Genomic DNA, 27,748 nt, shown 5'->3' on the forward strand with positions numbered 1-27,748 from the left:
ATGGGCTCATCTCTGTGTTCATTGCGGGCCTGGCCATAACACATCAAAAGGTCCGACTAAGTCACGATCGAAGGAGTGGCATGCATTAGCGACATCTTTGCTTGAATTAAATTGCCATTTTCTTTGCTTTATCTCAGTTGTCGGGCTCAAAATTAAAAGGGGACATATCTGACATTAAAACTAACATTTTATGCGGGAAAAGAAACCCAATCTATTTTTATGGAAATTTTACAGTATGGCTTTAATGAGGACGTCATATATTGCATGCAACAGAAAAATGTTACAACATTATGTGTGGGGGTGGAAAAGGATTGATGTCACCCCAAGCCAGGTTTACCTGAAATATTGAACCAAAATATTAAGTTCTTATCAGTGAGTGCCACAAGCTGAAAGTGATACTAAAAATCTTAGATTATGGGGAGTCAACCCATATCATATTGCATGTTAATGTATGAGCAACAGATCACTTTATCTAGGACACCAAATTGTTGCTGAAAGCGATCATGTTGGGAGGGCTGTAAAGGGAAATGTGTGAAATGAAACAATCACAACTTGTTTTTGTGGATTGTATGGGAGACTAAGTGAAAAATAACATTAAGATCATCATTTTGGGGTTTTATACAGGGACTGTCTTTTGGAATTTGCAGGGGAGCATTAAATAGCTCTTCTGGAGCTGTTTAGAGCATTTACAATAGAATGCAAGGAGAGAATGGTCAACTAAGCAGCCCTCGAATTAAGGATCTGAAGGGGCATGGCAACTTTTTTAGGGCAAGTTGATAATTGCCTTTTCACTGAAAAGGGAAGGCAGCACGGCAGTTTGTAATATTTCAACAGGGCATCATGGCAACTGTTTAAAATTTGAGAAGGGCACCAAGGCAATTTCTCAAAAGCAAAGAAAACACACACAAACAGTCTGATAGATGATTTTATAATGAAGTGGCAGGGCTGGGGCACCGACGGCAACTTCATTAGAGGGCACGGCAAGTGACTGCCCTCGGTAAAGGACATATTTTGAGGGCATTACAGCATGCAGTGGGGATGGGCACCCACGGCATTATGCCATGGGTTAATTCGAGGGCTGCAACTAAGGAGAGCTAAAAATCACTCTCAGATTTAAGGAGAGCAGTAGAGAACCTCTCATTGTCATGTATTCTTGATGTTTTAACTTAAATGTCTATTTTCATTTATACATGTATGTAAATATGTATGTATGTTCAAGATCCATGCTCAGCCATCAAATAATTGAAAAACATGTACCCAGCCCTAGTTTTTTCTCAACCAAATCTGTAACTGATTATGTATGCACTTCCTATCCACAGACAACATCATGTGCTTCATATAAATATTTGATTCAACTTTCTGGTTCCAGATAAGTTTCCTCCAGGCTCAAACTAAACTTGCTCATCAAAAAGCAGTGCAGCAGCTTGTTTTAACACATTATTCAGAATGTAGTCCCTCCAGTCTAATGATAGGAGATAAACTAAACATGTTTGACATTATTCTGCATAATTTGCACATAGTTTTACATAAACGATACTAGTGGTGTGGCAAAGTGACCAATCTCTAGGCGGCTTTCTCTTTACTTTGAGTAGAGCGGCTGGCTCACTGGCTAGAAGTATTGGCATTTGCCTTACAAGCTCACAAGATTTCATTGTCGGCATATAATGTCTTGCCCTCTACGTTTCCTGCCCTAGTTATATGACATTCAAGCCAGATGACCTACTTTTTTCACCAACAAGCCTTTTGGCTGCGAGTGCTAACTATACCCTCAATATCCCCATGGGTTATTTTTGTTTACGGCCATCATTTCTATAAAGCAAGACTTCCCTTATGGCCAGATAGGAGGATTTTGCTTTTATGAAATTGGAAATCAATTTGATTGTTTGTTGATTTGTTTCTTTGTTGCTATGATTTTGATTTGTTTTGTCAGCTCCTCCCTTCCTTCTTCTTTTTCCTTTAGGAATGATGGGCATGAATTAAGCTGATGAATTTGTCACCAATCACAATTTGTCCACTTATTGGCGCATTTATATAACAGCTAACACTGAAATGAGATTTCTGAAAAAGTAAAAAAAAAAAGGAATAAGAAAAGTAGGCCTATCTTTGACCCTCTTTTTGGCTTTCCTGAGTCATGGCTTAGTTAGTCATGGTATGTTACCAGTTTTGTAGATTAAAACATCATGCTTACTAAAAGCAGACTGTCTTTTTGCCATGTTTGCTGTGGACAATTTGAGCTAATTTGATCACATCAATTTTTCATTTGTTTGTTTATAAAGATCAGAAAGAAATAAGAAATAATTAAAATTTTCAGTAGTAAATCATGGGAAAAAACTTAAAACAAATTAGGATAAAAACTTGTGCCTTCCTAAATACCTTCAGGTCATCTGTGATGTTGATTGTGGTCACTCTACAACCAAAGTCAAGTTGTGTTGTGCTTATACGGATTTATCATTAACATAAAACCGTGATTGTCCTGTAGATTATCGGCAAAGAAGCCTTTAATCTAGCGGTATTTGCCACTCATTTTGGGTGGCAATTGTAAATGAGTTGAGAACCCGAGGACTTAGCTGCTACTAGATGTGTGAATTGGGTTGCTAGATGACATACATTTTCAGCACACACTGTCACACATGGGTTGCATATTGATTGAACTCTCTGTCAGTTGTATGGCTATTTGTAGCCATCATCTGTGGCGTGTTGCACCTGTGTGTTTTTTTGTGGGGGGCAGTGGCGTAGCCAGGGTGGAATGGGAAATGCTGTCCCCTGTGTGAAATCTTGCCCCTGTTCCCTCCCCTCTTGCTCCCTGTGGGATGCTGGCCACCCTGATATGTAAGATTTTGATTCCTTAGGGGGGGTACTTTTTATCCCATTTTTGACCATTGTCATCAAATTTTGCCCTTACCCCCCCCCCTGAAAGTTGCCTTGCTGCCCCTTTGCCCCCCTCCCCTTTGCCCACCCTCTAAAACGTCCTGGCTATGCCACTGGTGTGAAGGTGGGTATGTGGGACAGTGGCACAGCCAGCACTTTTTTAGAGGGTGGGCAAAGGGGGGCAAGGCAACTTTCATGGCAGCAAACTTTTACCAAAATGGGCTAAAAGGTACCAAAAAAGCCTCAAAATCTTAAATATCAGGGCACCCAGCATCCCACAGGGGGGCAAGACTTCTCATGGGGGGGCAGCTGCCCTTGCCCCCTTGGCTATGCCACTGGAGGGGTAGGGAGGACAGTTGTTTTATAGGTTTGTGCCCGGGGGTTTGTGATGTTTCCCTGGTACTACATGTATTTATGCATAGGCCATAGTATTTTCACATTATGCATGGATAGCTTGGATCAACTTTTGCCTGTAAGAAAATATAGCCAGCCAGACTCATTTTGTTGAGAATTTATCAAAAAACTTGGCCATATTTTGATACACTACATTAAATATACATCAACTAGGTGTGTCTGGCAGAGTAGGCAAAGATTGATAAAGGATCAAGGGATCAGGTAAACCAGAGTTGGCCTAAAATTGTGCAAGTTTGACATAGGCCCTACATGTCATCTGTGGTATTAGGAATAAGTAGGACAAAGTTGATAGGTCTCCTTTATCAGACCTTCATTGATTGGGTGATGTCTCAAAATATATAGATCGCCACATGTGGGCACTGTATCTCAATTAGAATACCACGTAATGTAGGACAAAGTTGGAATAGGTCCTTATATTATGTAGGCCTTAGTTATAATAATTGTTCCAAAATGTAGATCTCCGTGGGCATTGTTTTTCAATTAGGCGGATTCACTGAGAAGTCATCATTCATCAGCGGGATGATATTTCACCTGTCCTGGTCGATGTAGTTTGATGAATTGATCTAATCATCTTTGTCAGTATTAGTTCCCATTTCAACTCATCAACTGGAAACCGAGTATATTTCTTATATATTTGAGATGTGAATGTGATGATTATGATAAATTTGTCTGGTTTTATTGTCTGTTGATCATGTTTGTGACCCTATTTTTGTACTTCAGGTTGTATGGGATTTCACTATAATAGCTTGCAGATATTTTCATGTTTGCAAGTTACAAAAGTGCATGGAATGGAATGATCCAGGCCTAGAAAATATGTTAAATATGGTTTTTTTCCCAGCAAAAGATATAAATTTCCTTCCAAATTTAATAGCAGGATTTTTCACCATTTCTTACATGTATGTGTCTTTTTATCCAAAAAAGTAAAATTTCCCTCCAAATGACCAAATTTCCGACAAGGAGATTGCCGGAAGAAGGCCTGGAAATCACATGGTTGACTTTGTGTAGTCAAGGTCTGAGGGTGGCACACTAAATGGGTATTTTAACATTGTACTATAACTTAAAGCAGTGGCAGCACTCAGGGTGATATTCCCCTTAACTATTGTAGGCATTTCCCCTGATGCCCCGCTGAATATAAAATCATTAAAATGAGAAAATCTCTCAAGTCACAGTCAGTTTCAATGCAGAGAAATGCAATTTCCCAACCAATTTCTGCCAGCAAATTCGTTTACCACTTATTTTATATCACTATAAATGGCCAATCAATTTGCTGCTGCTGATGGCTTCATTTTCAGGTATGATAGCTCCGTCATTTTGGTCACAGATAAATGGGACTCACTTCATGAATAGTTTAGTATGAAATTCAAATTGCCAACAACTAAAAGGCATGGTGGGTTATGTAATATATTGCTCCATCTATGATTTATGAAACTCATATTTGCTGCAAACTGTATACAGGTATAGCAGCATCATCAAGTGATTGACCAAAATGAGTCACTCGTCGTGCAAACCCTATTTCTTTTAATTTTGAAGCATTTTTGTCAAAAATGATAAGTTACAATATTCTGAAACAACCATCAAAATTGGAGCAAAGGTTACTAAGATAAAACTATTTTTACATTGTTTAACGGTAATCAAATACAAAAGAATTTGCCCTCTTCTTTTGGCTCTAACTCAAAATGACTTTATCCGACATGCGCCTCATTTTCCCGTGGTCTTGTCACATATATTGACCTACTTCCATGATGAGGAAGACACTGATGAGACTACAAGAAACCATTCATGAAATTGAAGTCAATCAAGTGTCATCAATTGGTTTCAATCATCACACTATTTAGTTCATTATGTATTGACTTGCAATGTAGCACTAGGGGCACATTACACCGGTGATGGATAAAGTAATATATCAACAGCAACACAACTCAAACTGATCTGAGTAAAAGAGTCACGGTTTCAAAGTGTTAAAGAAATGTCCCCCTTTTCAAATCAAATCCAGCCAGCAGTGGCGTAGCAAAAGGGGCAGCTTTGAGAAGTCTTAACCCCTTCCCCCCTCTCCTTGGATGCTAGCCACCCTGATATTTAAGATTTTCAGGGTTTAGTACTTTATAACCCATTTTCATCAAAGTTTTCCCCCTGGATATTTGTCTTTGCACCCCCCCCAAAAAAGTTCTGACAACCCCACTGCCAACCAGAAGCATAACCTTAAGTCTTTTAACAACAAGAATCAGAGGGAGGGTAGACAACAGATAGTGATCAGGCCCGTAACCAGGGGGCTGGTTACGGGCCTGAGAGTGATTAGATATAGAGTATGAATCAACAGTTGGTATTTTGATAAATGTTTGGGTTTTTTCCTCCAAATTGTAGCCTTACAGAAATTACAGCTACCGGTACTTTGAATATTAGCAAAAATCAAATGTGCAAAATAATAAATTGAGGCTATTCTTCTTCCAAAATAACATTGCTAGTTTTGAATATAGAAAAAAGTACAACCACTATTGTACAGAAATCACAATATCCTACCTCCAAAGTGGAATTGTCATATTACATTGTTCTGTTGAAATGGGTCAATATTTCACCTCCTATTTATTAGGAACTTGTTCCATCCTTGTGCACCATTTGTCACACAAGTTTGAAAATAATGTGATACTCAAGTATTTGCCATGTAACAGGATTAATTTCCATGGCAAAAAGGTTTTTGAATGTATTGCCCTGCACTATAAGTAGGCTGCACTTATTGCCTGTCATTTCTTTGTATGTGTGCAATCATAGATTGAATACAATACCGCTCTTTTCAAAGACACTAATCATACAGGTGCGAGTGAAACGTACAGGGACTCTGCATAAATGTGAAATTTCCATAGAATTACTATCCTTCCAGGTCTTTATGCCTATTCTTTGATAATCATTGGTGCAATGCAGAGTTACAGTCTAGTGCAGGGCAATATAATTTATTCAAAAATTGTTTTCACCTATCGCTATGGTAATGAATCCTGTTACATCAGTACTTATATGGTGAATTATAGCAAAATATTGGCAAGTTTTTGTATTCTAGTAACCATGGTAACTTAGTGATCATTTTTGTTTATTTTACAAATTCAAAAGAAAACACACAAAAAGTATTGTTGAGACCATGACCATACGGGAACGTTCTTCTAAAATGGACACTTTACTCTTTGCCATCCCCATTTTATCCCTGAAAGATTTCGGAGGGATTCAGCTGGAGGAGAAGCAGGACAGTTTGCAAATGAATTGTCACCTTTTACTGAATTGATTGACTTGTTGCTTTGTTTCAAAAAGATGATAAAATTTTAATATCAAGTCTGTTTTTGTTTTGTCCTTTTCTTGCTGCAGGTTATCAACTGAGATATAAATATTCATCATCATGAGCGTCTTGACAGCACTTAATGGTTACGCAGTGCTGTGCCGTGTCTGCGGGGACAAAGCATCAGGATTTCACTATGGGGTACATGCGTGCGAAGGATGTAAGGTGAGCGAGCTATATTACCGTCGTTTTTTGAAGATCCTGTACTTGCATTAAGTACAAGGCTGGAAATGTGGCATGTCTGGTTACTCTCAGTTGATAGGGTTGCCAAACTTGCGATTTTGTAGCTCAATTTGGTGACTTTTGACGATGTCCCCACAAATTTTGACATTTTCCTGTCCCATAGAAACCAAAATAGGGTGACACTATATAACATTGGCTCCCACAACCTTATGTAATTTCCTGTCTGATAGAAACCAATGGTTAAGAGAAAAATTGAGCGACTTTTTTTCGATTATTTGACCCGCAGTTCAGACTGCATTTTTTTGGCAACCCTGTCAGTTGATAGGTGTGTTTAGAAGAAGGTAGAAAACAAGATATTTTTTGCACGGTTCTTCGATGTTTAGTAGGGCACTATGCGGGGTCAAGTGAAAGCATCACTAGATACTCTCTGTCACAAAGATCTGGGTGAGAATCTTGAACCTTGGTAATTGGCCGCTATTCCGCGATCATATCAGCACATTATGTAATCTGAAACTAGCATATCTCTTGACTTTTAAAGGTACATATACATGTTTCATCCAGGTGTTGAACCTGTTTTTGACAGTATTGTATTTCACAAGCAGCAATGGAAAACATTAGTTATTTAATCGAGAATTCACAAGAGCTGCCTGTATAAAAAATAAAACAATTGAACGATAATAATTGGAATTTTATGTCTTTTTACACAGAATGGTTATGGTTGTAATTGTGAAGCTATCCAAAAATAGATAAAACAATCTATCTAAAGTTTTATAGCATTACTGCATTAGATCATTAAAAAGACAGCTGAGAATGAATCAGGAATTCAGAAAATAAATTAGCACATTAGGCAATGAAATAAAACCCTGTTCTATGGGCAGACAGACTTGCCAGAAAGAGTTGGTCCGTCAGGATTTTTTTTCTTCTTTCTTGACAGATTAAATGAACCTAAAAAATCGGAAAAAGCTTGAAATTGTCTTTTTAATTTCAGTCCAAATCAATTTTTCAGCCAAAAAATGGCTGTTTTTAATTGCATACATATAATTTTTTTTAAAAGTTTTGTTTTTCGTCACCTTATAAAGGATTGTAATCAATCCAGCATTTCCTTAAATTAACAACCCCTACTCAGGACAAAATGCCTTCCTTCCTTCCTTTTCTATGATCTCTATGTCCTCCAGGTAGTTATTAAGAAAAGGGAGTGATAAATATATATAACATTATATTGCATCTATTTGCAACTCTCCCTGTCAATAATATAGAGGCTTTGTTTACACGACCAAGAGCCCTGTTTCTTTCCAATTGCTAATTTGCGAGAGAAAAGGAGGTCACATAACTAGGACAGGTTCAAACGCATGCGGCTAAGCGAAATCTTGTAAAGCCTCATTTGGCGCTGCTATATTGATGAATTTCACTCACACTTTGGCTAGAAATTATAGACTCACTACTTGTAACCAGGCATCTTTGTTAATACGTGGAGAATGTACAGGGTGATCTGTAAATAACACGGGAAAGAGTTTGAGTAGGAAATTGGTTAAGAGGAAGTGGGTTAATAGAAAGGGAGGATAAGTGTTCAAGTGGGCGCTTTGTATTACCCTTTTCCCATTCTTAACCCTCGCACTGCAATTAGAGAGTGAATTCACAATGGGAAAACATGTTAGGCCTATATTAAATGTGTGAAACATTCCAGATGTAATTTTGAAAAATGTTTCAAAACAGTATTGTGCAGAGATTGTGTTCAGGTGATGATGCACAGAATGGCTGTTGCTTCAGTGGTGTTTAGCATTTGTGACATTTGATATGAATCAGTACCTCCAACCTCCATACAACTAACCCCCCTAAAAAAAAATGTTTCTAGTCACAAATGAAGAGTGCAAAAAAATTGTCCTTTTTGTTTTTAACAAAATCCAGGATTTTGAAAAAGTGGATTTTTTTTCAGAATTTAGACCATTTTTGACCAAAAAAAGGCATAAAAACCTCTATTTGTTTCACCCGCTACATTCGCAAATGGGATTCTTTGGACCTTTGGTAATTTTTTTTTGGGGGGGGGTGTCTGGTTACGGGAGTGGATGCTGGCCACCCTGATATTGAAGATGTTTAGACTTTTTTTTGTACTTTTTTCATTTTAGCCCATTTTGGTCAAATTTGCCGCCTTGAAAGTTGCCTTGCCCCCCCCTTGCCCACCCTCTGACAAAGTACTGGCTATACCACGGGTAACAAAGCATAAAAAAGTGCATTAATAAGTAGGCCTAACGGTGACCGAGCTGTCAGACACAACTTTGCATGAGTTCATTCATGAGCAGGAAAGACAAACATCCTTGACTGATTTGTTGTATTAATTGATCTATGAACAGACTAAACAAATTCACAATTAGGTCACTGTAACCATTGCAAAGTATAAATATTACTAAAATGTAACTTGTGATTTTGAGGTGAAGGTTCATTTTGTCATTGTGGCAAACAATTTCCTGTGACATCTCTGAACTGGGTGGGGTCTCTCCGTGACACGCTAGGAGGGTCTTTAATGTAGATGATTGTAGAGATAAATTATGTCTTCTCAATGACAGAAATTGTCTTGAGTATGTTGAGTAAAAAAAATTTCAACGCTTATACTTTTGATTGCAAATACAAGCAACTGTCATAGATATTTCATTGACAAAAAGGTTATTCCTTCATGTAATTTTACACAAAATGATGGTTAGGGTTAGTTTAGGGTAAGGATTAGGATTAGGGTTATGATTAGGATTAGGGTAAGGGTTAGGATTAGCTTACCCAAAATAATTACTTGAAGGATCAATCAAGAAAAAAGACATATTTAGGTAACAGAAGTGTCAAAAGTTCTGACTTAAGTGTCACTTTAAGTTTACCTTTAAAGAGCCTGCCCTTCTTCCTGGGAATCCTGCCCTATTTGAAATGGTTAGTTATATAGTGCCAAATGCCTAGAGACCAATGTGGATATGGTCTAATTGGTCCCGAGTAGTTTTTCAATTGCCAATATAAAATGTATAGGCCTGTAGGCCCTAAAGTAAATGGGGCTAGGCATAGACCTGATGTGTTAAAATGTACACACAAAAACTAGGACTGTGTCTATGACAATAGGTCTGTTACCCAGTTTCGCTTTCAAAATTAGTCACAAGTGACAATACCATGTTTTCATGAACAAACAATTTGGGTTAACAGCACTATAGTGTAGTGACCCATTTAACTCAAAATCATGTCAAATTTGCTATCACAATGTTCACTTCTCAGTTGCCATTCTAGATTCAGGCTGTGCACATAGTTTGCATGTGGCCTAATTAACCTTTTAGATGCTGTACAACAAGACCATATTGTATGTGGAAAAGTGACGTGGTTAAAATGGGATTAAAATGAGGTTAACGATGATGTGGGTGATATAATTAATTGCAACTAGAATTTGATTGTTATAACTGTAAAATGGCATGTCATGTGGGCGTGATGTGATGACTTTTAAGGTCTCTATTATAATGAGCTAATGAGGCATGACAAATGTGTTAACGCATATTTGTTAGGGTTTTTAAAAACCAGGTCATCGTTTTATTAAACTAAACCATGTCACCCATGACCTACCTGTACTGCTTTGCATTGTGTGAGACTTGTGAGGTTCAAAAAACATATCGCAAAATGACAAATTGCATTCTTTGAATGGAAAATAACTATATATATAGCATGATTGTGCTCAGTTTTGTTACGGTGTCCAATGCAATTATGAAATTTGAAAAATTACTTTTTAATTACATTTCAGAATCAATGTTGTATTCAATATCAGAGTAGAAAAGGCTGTATTCACTGAGAGAAATGTCAGTCATCAGATTCTAAATTTCTTCTTTTTTTTTTTTTGATATCCTTTGGCAAAATCATTGTATGATGATGATGCAAATGATTGACTGACACCAAAAAGTAGGCCAATAAGTTGTGATGAAACATCTGTTTAAATTTATACATAATACATTGTGTGTGCACTAGATGTTGCATCGAATTATGAACTTAACACTGTAAATTTTCTATCGCTTATCAATCTGGCGCCTATCAAATGTTGTTTGAATGAAAGATGCTAAGAAATCATGTTGATTGTATAAATGACGTGCATGAGTAACAGAATTAACGGTTGGTGGAAAGCGGTTGCGCCCTACATCACTCGGAGCAGACGACATCCCAGCAAGTAGTAACTATTGTTATCCGGGGATAATTTAATCAGCCTACATTTTACTCCACCTAAGAGTAGATTTGGCAAAATCGTCATCATCTCCTCGAGATTGACACTCGATACGAGACACATGATTTCTTCCTTTAATTCTATCAGGCAGCAACTGTTGTTAACATCTCACCGGTATACTGCCGTTTTGAGATTTTACCGGTGACGTCGGGAAGGTGTTAATCTAGGCAAAGGTGGAGCAAATGACCTATATTCCTATGTTTCAAAACCATATGGTGGCCGGGCTAGACAATGTACTATCATTGAGCGTCATCATGCAACATAAGAACGCCTTTGATGCAGCACTAGGCTGCATGTCTTGCCAATTATACAGGGGTTTTAATGGGTTGGGTACTTGTTCTGCACATCATCTTCAAATTATTGAGGGCTGCGTTGGGTAAGGTACGTGGTGTGCTAAAGCAGGCTGCGTTCATTGCACGGTGTGGAGTTTCAACTCTAAGAGTGATTTCCCTTTGAAGAGGAATTTACACATTGCTTGTTGATAATGCCCTACTTACATGACTAGGGGAATTTATTTACTGGTTCTTAAAATAAAATGGAAAAGTGTATAATCATCCTCATGGAGAGAAAAGATTTCAATTAGATAAAATCAATAATGGAAGGTTTCAAGTTTGGAAATGTATTTAAATGTGATGTTTTAATAATTGCATATATTAAACAGCACCCGTCATGTCCGAGGGAAAAAATGATGCCCCCATTATACTTCAAAATGGACCCGGTACTGATGTTGGAGTCAACATTTGAGTTCTCCAATTATATTTCCCAGACATTGATGGCATGTAATCCAAGTCAATTAAATTAGTTGTCAAAGTTACAATTAAACAATTACAAAAGCATGTTCTATCATTGTGCATGTGATATGTACAGCACGCATCCTCATCAAGAGGACTCATGATAACTGATGGAGTTGTATGTCCTTCTCTCGACCTTTGATGTCCTTTCTGTTGAAATATGATCAATAAACATGGTATTGAGATATGATCAATAAACATGGTATTGAAATATGATCAATAAACATGATGAAAAGGACATTAAAAGGTCGGGAGGACATGCAGCTCCATCAGCTCATCATTGGAGTCCTCCTGATGACGATGTTGTACATCAAAATATTGAGGTAAAATATCTTGTTTTTAATAAAAGTTTAAGAAGTCATATCACACTGTTACGAACTGATAAGATCGCTGGACCTTTGTCAAGTGTTTAAGAATATTAAGCAGATAAAAGAAAAAACAAACAAAACAAAGGTATTATGCAAATGTATTCAGGCCCGTATGCAGCAGGGGGTGCGGCGACAACCCCCTCCCAAATTTGCAAAAGTATATAAAAAAAGTCCCAAAATGTCACAATTTGCAAGCGTAGCATGCAAAACAATCTGGTTATTTTATGCTTTTTTGGTCAAAAAAGTTCAAATTTTGGGAAGAAAGTCCACTTTTCACAAAATTGCCCCCCCCTTGGAAAAAGGTCCACTTTTTCAAAATCAGCACCCTCCCTCCCCCCAAAAAAATCCTGCATATGGGCCTGAATGTATTATTCCCTGTATTATCTCTATATCTCAAAAGTACACATAACTTTGTGTTGTATGTTTGAAATCATGAAATGACATGTTTGCATTGTAAAGGAAGCTTGAAGAAAATGACAGGTTCTCCATCCAGCCACATGATACCTGAGCCTACTGCATAGTTCCCGACTTAGCATTTGTATAAACATTAATGTCAAAACAATAACTTGGGATGAAACGGAGATTCCTATAAAATCTCCTGCAAAGCCAGGGCAAATGCTAAATATAATATAAACATGTTCCTGCGGCATGGCTTAAATTATATCCTACTTCTAAAAATTGCCCAACATTTTTTTTATTTTCTCTGCAGGGATTTTTCCGTCAGTAGCATTCAGCATAATGTCAAGTATCGTGTGTGTAATAAGGGTGATGAGTGCCTCATCATGCGCATCAATAGGAATCGATGTCAGTATTGTCGGCTCAGAAAATGCCTGGCTGTCGGCATGTCAAAGGATGGTAAGTACAACAAGGACAGCTGACTGTAAACACATTAGTAAACAATACATCCCAGAGTCCGTCCACTAAAATTGGATCCGGTATAATTTAATAAAACGTTTTGCTTTTGATCTGAAACAATTTCATTTGTTAACAACATGAAAAAGATATGTCTCCCATCCACCAGTCATTTATGGATGGGGAGTTTTGCTCCTGAAATGGGCAAAATTCTGAATTAAATTAAATTTATAGCTGTTGCAAAAGTTTATTTGACTCAGAAATATACCATATTCCTAAAATGAAGTTCATTTAAACTCATTAGATCCTCAGTAGACTGCTGAAGCTCAGTTAATTGAAATGGATGGACAATTGCATTCAAATGACAGACGGGTATCATTTTCTAGCTAAAACCCCATATTAATGAGACCTGTACCCAGAAAATGAGCAGAAAGTTGCCAGAGATTCTATATATAGGGGATTATACATAAAACAATTACAAATCAGTAAAAAAAGAAATGAAATATCCACTTTTGAACACCAAGTGAGAAATAAACACTGACATATCCTATCATTTTAAAGCAAATGATCTTGAGAATATAAATTTGGCCATAATTTGGAAATAAAATTTTCCTCTCATTTCATGGGAACAGGAACATTTAGCAATTGATATGGTCCTTGAAACTTGATTTCCTATTTCACATCCCCCACACACGTAATATGAAATTGTCACACGTGTGTTATGAAATTCCACCCGCATTTGTTAACTAAGAATCTTAAAAAATTCATTATTTGGTCAAATTGTACTTTAGAATATTCTTTCTAAATATATTAGTGTTCTCCAAAGTGAGAACTGGTTGCAAAATCATTTTGGAAACAGGGAATAAACAATTCAGTCTCTGGTGATTTGGGCTTACATTTGTACATGTGTGGGTGGTGCCAAAAGGATTAATTTTTGTGAGAAATGGAAATCGCCAAAATAATGAATAATGAAAAACTTGCAAGCCTTATGAGCTGGAAAGTGACGGGGAAACAGCAAAGTTTCAAGGGCCTAATGATGGAAAAACATCATTATAAATGATGATTGATGTAGCATTGATGATGGCTGTGAGGAAGGGTAAAAAAAATCCAACTTTCAACTCAATTCTTACTGTTAAAATGAACCAAATACATCCAGAGACAGCTTGACTCCTATGTCATTATGGTCCCATTGCAAACTACATAAAAGCATTCTCTTCCCTTCATAATTTTGTATTGATATCATATTTTGAATCACTGTGTAGAGTTTTCTTCATAGTTCCTGAATTGGTTAAAAACAAGTATCCAATCAAACACTCTATCCTGTCAATGACTTCTCTTGTTTTAATGTGTTTCTGTGATCAAACTAGTCATGACTTTGCACATTTTTGATATGATGACAATGTCGGATGTGTCATGACTTAAACATATAGATTCCTTCATATGCTGAGTATTTTAACCCCATGTACCAACCATCATCAGCATCTAAGAACTATTTTGATTGGTTACAAAGATACCGATATCATATATTGAACTAGAGATATGGTAAGAAAGGGGATTAAGCTTCAATGTGCTAAGAGATCTAAATGCTCTATATTGATTGGTTAATCGGATGATGATATCATATAATTAACCAATCAGAGACACTGTAAGAAAGACAGTAGTGCACATGGGGATAAACAGGGCTGCAATACTATGTGTACCTGTGTGCTACTTTTGATGTACCTCAGGGGTACCAGCTGTGGTACTAAGCATGTTTGCAGATACATGTACTGCATTGTCATAGGTGACACTATTGGGTGTGTCAAGAGTAGAGAACAGTTTACCTTTACACATCAAGTACCTCATATAAATGGAATCTGACTGTCTATTTTCTAGTCAATAATCTTCAAACTATCACACCCTGTTTTTATTCTTTCTTTTAATGACAGCGGTGAGACTGGGCAGATGTCCCAAAAAATGCAAGCCACAGGGTACACCAATTCCATCTCCACCCAGATCACCATCCAGTGACAGCAATTGCAGTATAGAGGACTGTCAGATGAAAATGGAACAACTCATATTAAGTATACATGAAGCACAGAAGAAAACTCTATGGGATGGTGGAGTCTTTGATAGCTGGAATGAGAACTTCCTCTCTCAGGTACGGTGGCTAACTTTAGTGCTTTTAGTGCAGTGCAGTCAGTGACTTGAACGCATCAAGACAACTGTTTAGCGCACATATCTTTATAGCATCTTTAAATGTTTGTATGTGCAAGCCAGTGAATGCTCACTATCTGAAGCTGCGCCCAATGAACATTTCACTGCTGTCAGTTACTGCACTTGAATAAAAGCATTTGTCATATAGAACTGAATATGTCACATTAAAATGGACCAATTTGACATGAACTTGTATTTCATTTTACCAGTGATTCTTGACAACTCACCTGCACTTGCATCTTGTTGGATCATTATTTTAGTAATAATGATGGCACAGCATTACTGTATAGTGGAAAATTGACATAATGTTTTTATTTTTGTGCTTTTTGTGGCTAAGTAAAGTTAAAATATTTTCTACCTAAGAAATATAAGAAATTGCAAACCTGCTCCAAACAGTTCATGACTTTGACCAAAAGGTTGTGGGTGTGAACCTCAAATGTGCCATCATGTCGCTCACTTTGGTAAGGCTCTTCTTCATATCCTCTGTTGTTTTGAGGTGGTATCTCATAATTGCGTGGGGAGTAGGAGTGGTGGCCTCTCCTGCAAAAACTATTGGTTCATGTACTAAGGAAACCAGAAGGTTACTGTGAATGTTGAGCATAATTGTTTATTGTATTAAAAATAATATCTTTTGGTAGTCTCCCTTGATGTACAACCATGTGAAATCTTTGCATTTCCATTTAGCCTAGCTGCAATGGATACAGTATTGATTTCAATGGTTTCTATATAGTGCCAGATCTGACTTCAACCATCCATGTTGACTGAAGTTTAAACTGCAGTAATAATTGTAAATGAAGTCACAGAATTATTAGTTATGTTTTTCTTCTTTCATTTTCTTTACTTTCTTCAGATTGATGGGAACAACAACAGCATGGCGGATCGCTCACGGATAATCAGCGACATCATAAGAAACAACTTCACTCCTGCCATTACTCGTATTATAAGCTTTGCGAAAATGATCCCCGGTTTTCTAGCCCTGGACAAAGACGACCAAATCACGCTACTCAAAGCAAGCTCATTAGAAGTGCTCCTGGTGCGACTCGCTCACGTAATAAACGTTAGGGAGCGAAAATTTGCAGCATTTGCACATTACCAGGCTATGTTCAACCCTAATGAAGTACAGCCAACACCCTTGTATGAGATAGCGACAGAGGTCGTGAACTTTGCTGGCAAGTTGAAGCCACTACAGCTCACCAATTGTGAGGTTGCTCTGTTCTCTGCAGCCATCATTCTCTGTGGAGGTAAGAATAGATGATGTGTTAAGTAGGTCTTTATTGCAATGGGCTATTCCATTTAAAATCCACACAAGATTTTAGAAATGTCTGCCACATGGGGAGTATGAATTTCAAATGGAATGAACACATTAGGCAGCTCCATTTGAATTTCATAAATCCTCTGAGAAAGATTCAACCTGAATCTTCCCCTCTTCCCCTGAGGGAGAGTGAGTTTCAAATGGAACTGCTAATGTGTTAATTTCATTTAAAATTCATACTCCCCCTGTAGAGGATATTTTCAAAGTCTTCCACAGGGGTGGTGTGGATTTCAAATGGAATAGCCCAACAGTAGAATAAATGATAGAAAATGAGCGCAAGTTATTGCCCCGTCAGAGTTATTGCTTTCAAACAAGTAAAATTGTTGTCAACAATTGCTTTTTTCTTGCAAACCTACACTATAGATCATGATTTTTGACGATCTATGCACACAAAAGAGATTGAAGCATAAGAATTGTGATGGCTATATAATTATGGATTCAGGCATGAATATTTGCAGGCTTTTGCCTGAATTCAGGCAGTTTTGTTGTTTTGTTTTGGGTCTTTTAATGCCGATTTCATACGCTTTTTCATGCAGTTTTCAAAAAAGCCATTCTCATGCCTGTGGATTTCAACAACGGTAGCTTTCTTTTAGAAACACATTCCATAAAACATTGATGTCCAGGTGAATAGTTAAGTCAGAGAAAACATCTGTCATTTTGCTTGGCTATTTAAACATAGATCACTCTGATCTCGTGATTCAGTCTGTGTAGCAGGTCTTCGTTTACTTTAAGCCAACTTAAGATCAATAATTCAGTATTATAAGAACTGGCCAGGTACCTTTGTGGTCTATGCATGTATAAATCAGCATCAGTGGGCAGAAAAAGGCAAAATAGGAAAGCAAAAAAACAAAAAAGTGTATGTGCAAACGTAAGAAATTTTTTTCAATATAAAAGCTGATAACTTTGCAACCAAGTATGCTAGGATGCAAGGTTTTCAGCAATAACACACTTGATAACCATGAAAGGTGATGATGACAATAATGACCCTTTTTTAGTAGGATTATTAAATAACCAAATGGGCTGCATGTTTTGAGAGCTTGCACATTCGATCTATTTCAAATAATATAGGAGTGAGGATCATAGCTTTGCATTATACTATGCATTGGAATGTCATATGGGGACTTAAGCTTTGGCAAGAAGAAAACCTGATATTTTAGAACCCTCCCCCACCCCATCCAAAGTTCCAAAATGTGAGAGAAAATGACAAAAATCCTTTTCATACGAAAAAGGTCCCCTTTTTTGAAGTCCCGCCCCCCCCCCCAAAAAAAAACCACAATAATGATATTAAATCCTGCATAAATGGGCCTGCATATGCAAGAATCTCCCTGGGGATTTTCCCCAAGATTGTGTATCATGACCCAATTATCACTAGTGTTTGTACGTTAGTCATTCTATTGACTTGCAAGTCATGACTGGTGTTCAGATAGTATCTAGTCTATAGCAGGATATTTTTGCAATCTTAATTTTCCATAATTTTATATTTTTTTGAACAGTTTTGAGGTTTCTGTTTTGCTTATGACATTAAAGCCTGAAGGTTAAACATATTTTCTCTGGCTTATAAATTTGCAGTTCTAACATTAAACGCAAAAGTGCAAAAATAAAAACTGTGTAAAAATCTCGACCTATACAGAATAGTGTCATTATAGGGCGGGATTTTCACCCCAGCTGTCTTGTCTGTCTGTCTGGATTGAAGATGACGGCATCAATGTGTTGTCACAAAGTTTATTTGGATCAAACATATGTCAGGGAATGTAATGAGGACATCACTTTGTCAATTTTAATAATATCAGTAATGGGAAGACCCGAAGATCTCGAAGTATGGCTAGTGGTCAGGCTTCCTAAGCCACAGGCTAGCCCTACCAATGTGGAGTACATTTCATTGATTTATCTTTCTAGGTGTACGATGTGAAATTGTAAGCACTGGTATATAATATGACGAATTGGATTTAAGCCTGATGGCTTAGGAAGCCTGTCCACTAGCCATGCTTTGAGAAACCTGCCCATAAAGGCAACTGGTGCATTTCACATAATACACTACTTAAAAATGTTCAACTCCAACATTATGTCTAGTCCTACTAGGCGCTGATTAGCCCTACTAGGCATATTCTTTATACTATGGCCTCTAAAATTGAATATCACCCCAGAACTGCACCGACCCAGAAAAAGGCCTTTATCTAGGTCAGGATGCAGTAACCATAATCTAGATATTTTCTGGAATGTGGTACTAATGAGGGTGAAAGATTTATAGAGTACATGATGAGCTTCATCATGCTTATTTGTGTACATCCATAATTCCATATCAAAACGATGCACTTGTCGGCTGCTACATGTGTCTCTTGTTACTTAATAGCTAGGAATAAATACCAGACTCATCCCAAGTGGAGGTCAATTCAAATCATCTCAAAGTCACATGGTTTAAGAAAACAGAGAACAGTCCTTAACCATGAGACTTCAGGGATGATTTGAATAGATTTCCACTTGAAATGAGTCTGGTATGTACTTCTAGATAAGTAGATATTATGTGACATGAGACACATGTAGCAGCCGACAAGTGCATCGTTTTGATATAGATGTAGACATTTATAATTGCTATTCACATACATGATTGTAATATCTTGTGTATTTCTTGATCTCATTCCAGACCGCCCGGGTCTTAAGTGCCCTGGACCTATTGAGACACTTCAACTTCAAGTCGTCCAAGCTCTGCATTCACAGATTGCCCTTAACCATCCAGATGACCGCTCCGCATTCCCTCAACTCTTGACCAAACTAGCCGATGTGCGACAGTTCAGCATCGTCAACTCAGATCGCATGCTTAATGTACTAGATAGAAGCTAAGTTGTAGGTGTTTTAGGTCCAGTTTCTCAAAGATTTTGCTAAGTATATTGTATGTGCTGTAACCCATCATAAGTCTTCAAACCACACACTACTATGGATTTGCAAACTTCTTGTGTGTTAGCTTGTGTTCAAGCATTACTGTAAAAGTGGGCATTTTAGTGCGTGTAATTTTTCACGCTTTGCTAATTAACACTGTGTATACTTTCAGTCATCTGGGATTTGATCAATTAGTGGATAATTAAATCTGGTCAACCAGAAAAACTCACATTTGGTCAGATGGAATCACCGGCGTTTGCCAAAACCTTTGGCCTTCTGGAGTGGATGATTTAGGGTCATCCGAGGTCAATCGATGAGGAAGTTGCTTGATGACCCGATCAACCATGTGACAGATTCACTCTAACGCCCCGCTCCTGTTGGTGTGGTTGTTCGCTTGCATTACCCACACTGCTTCTTTGACTCCCGTTCGCATTCAACGGGTTCACGATCCAAAATGACAACGCCGCCAGTTGGTACGAACGGGAGTCAAAGAAGCAGTGTGGGTACGAGGCGAACAACCGCCACTCAACAGGAGCGGGCGTTAGAGTGAATCTGTCACATGGTTGGGATCGGGTCCTCAAGCAACTTCCTCATCGATTGACCCCGGTCGGCCCTAAATCATCCACCCAGCTGAAGGCCAAAGGTTTTGGCCGAAACGTCGGTGATTCCATCTGACCAAAATGTGAGTTTTTCTGGTTGACCAGATTTAATTATCCACTAATTAATTTGCTAATTAACCTTTTTCAGTAAATCCCACAAGCCTTTGCGAGTAGACCTGCGATGTCATCAGTTGATGTCACGCCAATGCACACATCGTTTAGCAAACAACGTTTCTGCACATTTCAAAGCCATGAAGTGCACAGTAACTATGTGCACATCGGTGTGACGACATCACAGGTCTACCCGCAAAGAATCATGGGATTTACTGATAAGGTCAATTTGAACTGTTTCGCTTGTTCTGAAATTTGCAGATGCTAAGCTTCAATACATTGAACTATAGAGGGCCTACACAAATATATTCACACATTGCAATTTTCGCGATAGCTGCTTGGAATTCAAAAACAAATACTGTAAAAATTCAATAGTTAGCATATGTGCTTACTATCGAGTGCTTTTAAAACATGCAAACATGTGTAAAGGGTTTTGAGCAAATCATCGATACACATAGTTATATATGAACAAGTAAACCTGCAAATGTGTGGCTCAACCCCATTAGCTCAGTTGGTAAAGCACCGGACTTTGGTACAATTTTATGTTTTCAAAAGCCCTCAATAGTAAGCACATATATGCTAACTATCAAGTTTTTACGGTATAGCACACAAATTTTCCACTTTAAACAGTATTTTATTTGATGAGTTGCAAGTCTGAAATCGGTGCCTGTACACAGACAGGGTTTGTACTAATGTATCATTATTGTTCAAATAAAAACAAATCGGAGATAATTATATATTGTTATTATGATATATTTGTGAAATAAGTTGTTTTTGACCAAATGTTTTGTTTGCGTTATGAAATCATGAATCCATAGTTTTAATAGTTTTGTTTGTTGCGTGCAGATTTATTCACGTGCTAAGGACATCGTATCTACACAAAATATATTGTTATTATGATATATTTGTGAAATAAGTTGTTTTTGACCAAATGTTTTGTCATCATTATGAAATCATGAATCCATAGTTTTAATAGTTTTGTTTGTTGCGTGCAGATTTATTCACATGCTAAGGACATCTTATCTAAACAAAAGAACTGTACACCAATTAACTGTATTTGGTAAACTCTAGTCATTAAATGTTTAAAAGAGACCCTTAATGACTGTTATCATAATTATTGTTGATGTGTTTTTCCTGTAATATGACCTTCAATTGTGTTGATTTCACTGGTGCCTCCCCTTGATATAGAATGGGTGTTTTGATGTCGGAATGTGATTTATATACCACGTGTAAGAGGCAAACACAAATTAAAGACCAGTCCCAAACATTAATTAGGATATGGCCTCTTTTCATTACATAGTAGAAGATGATTCCAGGTAAACATGAAAATCCAAGGCCTTATTAGGCTTCCCAGTATAATCAGTGCATTTTACAATGATTTGACAATTTTAGGAGATGCCCTTAATTGTATGCGCTACAAATTGATGTGGCAGTTTATCATACTTCTCATCAGCGTTCGAAATAGGGCCGGTCAGCCGGCCATTGGCCTGTAACTTTTTGGCCTGGCCGGTAACTTTTCTGACTGGCATCTAGTTGCCGACCCGGCTGGCCGGTAACATTTTATGGTCAAGCCCGGCTGGCCTGTAACTTTTGAGGCATATTTCGAACACTGCTTCTCATGTCCTTAATCCAGTGAAAGAAAGAACAAATTCAATCATTTATGGAAGAAAGTGTTATATTATCAATCAATTTTGATCCACGATTGTTGTTTTTTTCATCCAATCCATCACCATTTCGTGTAAGCCTCTTTGTTAAAATTGATGATTTTCACCTTATTGTATTTGGATCCAATATACACCAGGCACAAAAAGAAACTCGTCAGTTATATTCATCCTTGCTGTTCAATAATTTGATAATTTTGGATTATTCTGAAATATACATTTTGTTAATTGGACTTTTCTGTCTCATTTGACACCCTGTTCATGAACATTGAGCAAGAATTGACCAAGATATGCGCCTCCAAACTCTCAAACCCCAAAATGAAAAGTTGCAATTTTAACGATTCAATTGTGCCTGTTACACTGTGTGTTTTATTGATTGGCCCGTGGTGCTTGTGTGCAATACAACGATGCGTTCCCATTGAAAATCGTTGAAAATGCAACTTTTGATTTTGTGGTTTGAGGCTTTGGAGGCAAATATCTTGGTCAATTATTGTTCGTTTTCAACGAACAGGGTGTCAAATTAGAAAGCAAAGTCCAATTAACAAAATGTATATTTCAAAATAATCCAAAATTATCAAGTTTTTGAACAGCAAGGATGAATATAACTGACGAGTTTCTTTTTGTGCCTGGTGTAGTTTGATAGCACCATTGTTTTGTAATGTAGGTGAATTCAACTTTTTGATGGTAGCACCAGATGACTGTATTTCTTTTGTTTGCTCATCCATGCACCTCTAACTTATTCATACGTGGCATAGGCCTATATAGTCCAGACATTTTGCCTCCCTGAGACAGTATTATGTGCCATCAAAGGTGGTGCATCTGTAGGATACAGTCACTTTTGCGCTGCATTGCGCGCTACTAATGCACTGCCTTTTGTGCAAGATGTTTAATGAGTGAATCCATTTGAATGTTTTATTCAGGAATGAAACAAAACAATTGAATTCTAATAACATATAGATGAATGATAATAAAGTATCATAATTAACGAGTCTATGATGTATTCTTTCTAATTAACACCCGTGGGCATTAATTAATTAAGTTAATTAAAAGTCTTTCTTTCTTACAATGATAATTCCTAAATTGAAAACATAGCTAGTACTATCTGGCAGTGCTCCACAAACAGTCAGCATTTATGGAAGTTTGGTTGAAAAAAATATGGGATCATTTATTAGAGGGAGGCTTAGGGAATATATGCTGCGAATAAGCAAAATCAGTCGGAACTTGGAAATATTACATTTTCAGTTTTTTTATAAGATAGTAAAAAACATTTACAAAGCTGGATTTTGCAGAAAAGCCCATTGAAATTGAACAAAAGGTACTGATTTTGCTTGATCGCATCACATATGGTGTATTATTATTTGCTGTTTATGGTATACCGTCATTGAAACTATGTATGTAACATCTACAAAATTACATCCTATACTAAATTAGATGGTAAAAACCACAAGGGATGACATGGTGATTGTATAACCCCAATATTTTGTGACAATGGTGTATATTTGTTGGTGCCAGTATTTCAGTGGAAGACACAAGTAAGAAATGAACCTGCACTCAAACTTTGTAGTTCTCTTAATCAATGTTTCTTATGTTTAAATGGTGGAAGCAAGCAACAAATATTGAATGTTTATGAGAGCATGCAATGGTAGGAATATTCTTACAAGGTGAAATATGGACTGTTCCAGTCAACAAGGCTTTGCGAAGTTGAATGGAACCGTCCATATTATAGTTTATACCGAATGAAAATATTCTTTCCATTGAACGAATAAAAACATTGAATATTTGTTTTATATAACTCATTTATAAATTCCTTTTCTTCTACTTAATTGTAGGGAAACAAAATATATTTTAAAATATATATTTAAAATATATTTATTTTAGAAGCAACTGAACACGGCACGTGCTATACGTTCACATTTTAAATCGTCTTTGTGCAGCTGATGCTAAAAATAGCAAAAATAATCAATAATAATTGGCCAATCAAATGACAAGCATCTTTGTATGAGTTATATAAATGAAAATGCAGAATCATATCATTTTACTGTGACAAATATTTTGGTAATGCTGTTTGAATAATTGGTATTCAAAATTGTATATTTTAAGTGTTCACAAAACAAAACAGACTTGGACAAAAATAACAATGAACAAAAACAGTGTAAATATATATAAAACAATGAGCAGTTTGTGTGGCAATTATGTAGTAGCTATAAATGTAATGGATAGAATTTTTGAAGAAAAAATGTTTTGCTTCTTGTATTTATGTTCTGATGTTTTCAGTTTTGGAGGGACCATCCACTATTGGCTGTTATGTTTCATGTCATTTTTGATAACTTTGATATCACAAGAATATGAGGGACAAGACTTGGGACATAAAAAAGCGCAGTGATTTATAGTGCACAGGCACAACGCCTAGACGTTGATCCACAAGCCTCAGCACACTTTACAACTGCCATATTCTCAATGCCCCGGGCATTGTATTTTCCAAACGGGGAGAGTGTTAATTAGAGCTTTTTTACAATGATAACATCACTATAGTTCCATCTGGCAGTGCTCCACAAACAATAAGGAATTTCTACAATACTGCAAGCACCCAAGCACTGTCGATTACTATGGTGGATATTGTGAAATTGGCCATTGTATGTTCGAATGTATGGGTACTGTATGGTATTTGACAGCATTTATGGAGCAGTTTGGTTGAAAAAATGGTGGGGCATTTATTAGAGGGAGCTTTAATTTGAGGGAATATGGTGTATCAGAAGCCTTCAGGCTGTTAACTAAGATTAAGTGGCACAACTAAGGAAGCAATTTAAAACAAAATGGACTGGAAACATAAAAATGAAAGGGAAAAATGATCTTTTATGTTTGTAAACAAAACTGTTAACTTTTCAATGCATGTTGGTATAAGAAATTAGTAATACATGTTACCTTAAAAATTGTTAGGTGGTAAGCAAACTGGTTTGGAAGCTTTGTTACTTATTTGTTTTGACCAACAAGAAACTATTATATAGGAGGATTATGTACTCCGCAATGTTAAAATTGGTTCCCATGTGCTTGGTTGCTAATCTTTGTTTTTAAGTAGTGTTGGCTGAACCCGGTCCCGATTCAGATCTAAAAGGTAATTATACATCTCTGATAATAAAGGGTCAGCAGTCTATTTTTAGTAACACTTTTGCTAATGGTAGTGCTGTTTTGCCCATCTTAAAAAAGGAAGTTGACAATCTATTTTAAGTTACATGGCTATCTGAAAAATTACTGTAAATCACAATCGATAGTGCCGCTAATGCATACAATTTCATGAAGTTAATAGATGACGAGTGCTTTCTCACTTATAGATGTGAGCTATTAACTTAAGCTTTTAACTAAGACAGAATATTTGTATTTCTAAATTTTTTGCTGTATTTTAGTGTGGTTTTCATTTAACTGAGGGTTTCATCGATCTGTAAGTGGATCAGTGGCTTGATCCCAATTTTCCTTGATCCCAATTCAAGGACCGACTCAGCCCAATTTCTTACTTGCCGATCTGAATCAGCCAACACTAGGTTTAAGTGAATCTTCCCCAAAGTTTTGATGCCATTAAAATAGCTTGTAATTTAATCTTACTCACAGAGTAATCTTACTCATAGAGTAATATTGTAAGAGTCATCCTGCTCCTTTGAAATTCCTTACTGACCAATTATATATTAAATGGGCTATTCCATTAAAATCCACACTACCTCTGTGAAAGATTTCAGAAATATCTGCCACAGGGGGAGTATGAATTTCAAGTGGAATAGCACATTAGGCAGCTCCATTTGAATTTCATGCACCCTCTGAGAAAGATTCAATCTGAATCTTCACCTGAGGGAGAGTGAGTTTCAAATGGAACTGCTAATGTGTTAATTCCATTTGAAATTCATCCTCCCTCTGTGGAAGATATTTCTAAAATCTTCCACAGGGGTAGTGTGGATTTTAAATGGAATAGCCCAATCGAAACCACGCAAGAAGCACAATACTTCAACATTTCTCTCCATCACTCAGCATACTATAATTTGTAAAAGTTCTATATTTTGTAAATACAATTATAAATATATATAAATATATATATATGTGTGTGTGTACATTTTTGTATAAAGTCACAAAATGTAATTTTTTTATTTATATTACACCAAATGAGATTTATTAAAATTTAAAGCTTTATTAAAGCATGTTAAGTATTTACCCATAACTAAAAATGCCTTGGCATAAGTCAAACCATAATGCAGAGCACCATGTTAGCCCCACCAATTATTACTACATTTGACATAATTAGTACACCAGGAGGGCATGTAGGGCAAATTCCCCTCCCCCAGGCAAAAATCATATCAAGGGGGACGGCTATAGAGTAAAACAGTCATAGAGCAATTGAAAAGATCTGCATTGAAATTGGTGGTTTTGTGATGCTAGTTTTGGCAATTAAAAGGTCAATTAAAAAATAGGGATATTGTTCCTTTTTTACTTCTTCTTTCTTTTTAAAAATCTGGTGTGAAAATGATTTGAACTATCCTGGAAATATAGAGGTTTTTATGAATGTTGAGAATGATCATGATCATGTGTCTCAACTTTAAGAGTTAATTGACCCACCCGGTGCTACCTGAGGTCAAAGACCCTGTGGTTACGTCATTAGCGCCAATCCGGTTTGAAATGGGGGGCAATCGGCCTGAATTGTCAAAAAGTAGCTGAAAAGAGCAAAAAATGGGTCATTTTGCCAAAAGGTGGGGGCCCGTCTCGCTGTCCCCCCGGATTGATGCCCATGGGTTACGTACTACATTCTCTCATCAAATCAAATCCAGGAAGTAACATTGAATTACAATGGTGCAGCTCCATACCTTAAATATATAATTGTAATCAAAGAAACAAAGCAAAAATGTTTCACTTCAGTACAGTAAACTAAGATCTATACCAGTCACAAGTCGTCTGCAAGATGTCAACCCTAGAGAAGTGCAGAACAGCTTTAAACAAATGTGATACATCAAGCAATGGTCTGATGTCGATCAAAATCAAAATTCAGCTTTCAATATTATTACATGAGCCATTCTCAGAGCTTTATTTTGTTGAAAACTCCATCATAATTTAAAGTTTGTTCGGCTTATATAAGGCAGAAAAAATAAGAATTATAACATTGTGTATAGATATATAATGGCATGCACGCAGTTGGATGCAATGCTTGCGCTAGTTTTGCTTTGCATAATGTGTGACTGGCGCACGTTTATGTGAATTTACACAAGGGTGAGTTGGGACTTAATTGACTCGAGCAGTAACAAAAGCGGAATAATTTCAGCCTTATATAAGCCAAACAAACTTTAGGCTAATGCGGTTACAGAGATATGGCCATTAATAATAGTATTGCCCAGAACAATAAAATACAAAGGAAGCGGAATGCTATTAATATTCCGGACATCTCATTTTGCTTGATTGAATCACATATTCAATGTCATGCAATGTTCCTGTATTACATAGAAATTGCTTTTATATAAAATCTCAAACTTTCATAATGTAATTTTTTTTTTCATGGAAAAACGGTAGTTAATAGAGTTATTTTTGGCAAATATTACCAAACTGCTGCTGCTCTTGAAATAGGGCTGCAAGTTGTGACTAATTTAGTTCGAAAATAACCGAGTGAAGCATTTATGTCATATAACAAATGAAAATGTATACTTGTATTGCTTATTTTGTCAGTTTATTTCTTGTTCTATGTATTATAAAATGATGTAATGAATAAATGCAACATCAATATAATTTGAAAAGCAATCCAGGCTTGTCGGTTTTATTTGTGCAATAATCACTGTGTTGTGGGGCGACCTCCACGTATAAATGCCCCCCCCTTACAAGGAAATTATCTATGCCTGCGTGCAACGGGCATAGATATTGTATTCGTTAGGCGCTTAGTTTTCTCCTTCTTCGCTTTCTTCTCCTTCTCCTTAAGACCAGTCCTTTGCACCCCTCTAGCTTAAGAACTA

At 36.9% G+C, this 27,748-nt stretch overlaps 1 protein-coding gene across 3 annotated transcripts in view; it reads left to right on the plus strand.

Annotated features, from left to right (window-relative positions):
• LOC140155287 (nuclear hormone receptor E75-like) overlaps window positions 1-19,554 on the plus strand; it is a 43,711-nt gene extending 24,157 nt beyond the window's left edge. For all 3 annotated transcript variants that reach the window (XM_072178057.1, XM_072178059.1, XM_072178058.1), the window contains exons 2-6: window positions 6,631-6,766; window positions 12,881-13,026; window positions 14,952-15,163; window positions 16,070-16,460; window positions 19,173-19,554. In XM_072178057.1, coding sequence (XP_072034158.1) covers window positions 6,684-6,766; window positions 12,881-13,026; window positions 14,952-15,163; window positions 16,070-16,460; window positions 19,173-19,369 — 1,029 coding nt within the window. In that variant the 5' untranslated portion in view covers window positions 6,631-6,683 and the 3' untranslated portion in view covers window positions 19,370-19,554. The remainder of the gene's footprint in view (window positions 1-6,630; window positions 6,767-12,880; window positions 13,027-14,951; window positions 15,164-16,069; window positions 16,461-19,172) is intronic.
• The last annotated feature ends 8,194 nt before the right edge of the window (window positions 19,555-27,748 follow it).

Source organism: Amphiura filiformis, chromosome 6 (assembly GCF_039555335.1).
Source record: "Amphiura filiformis chromosome 6, Afil_fr2py, whole genome shotgun sequence".
Lineage (NCBI taxonomy): Eukaryota > Metazoa > Echinodermata > Ophiuroidea > Amphilepidida > Amphiuridae > Amphiura > Amphiura filiformis.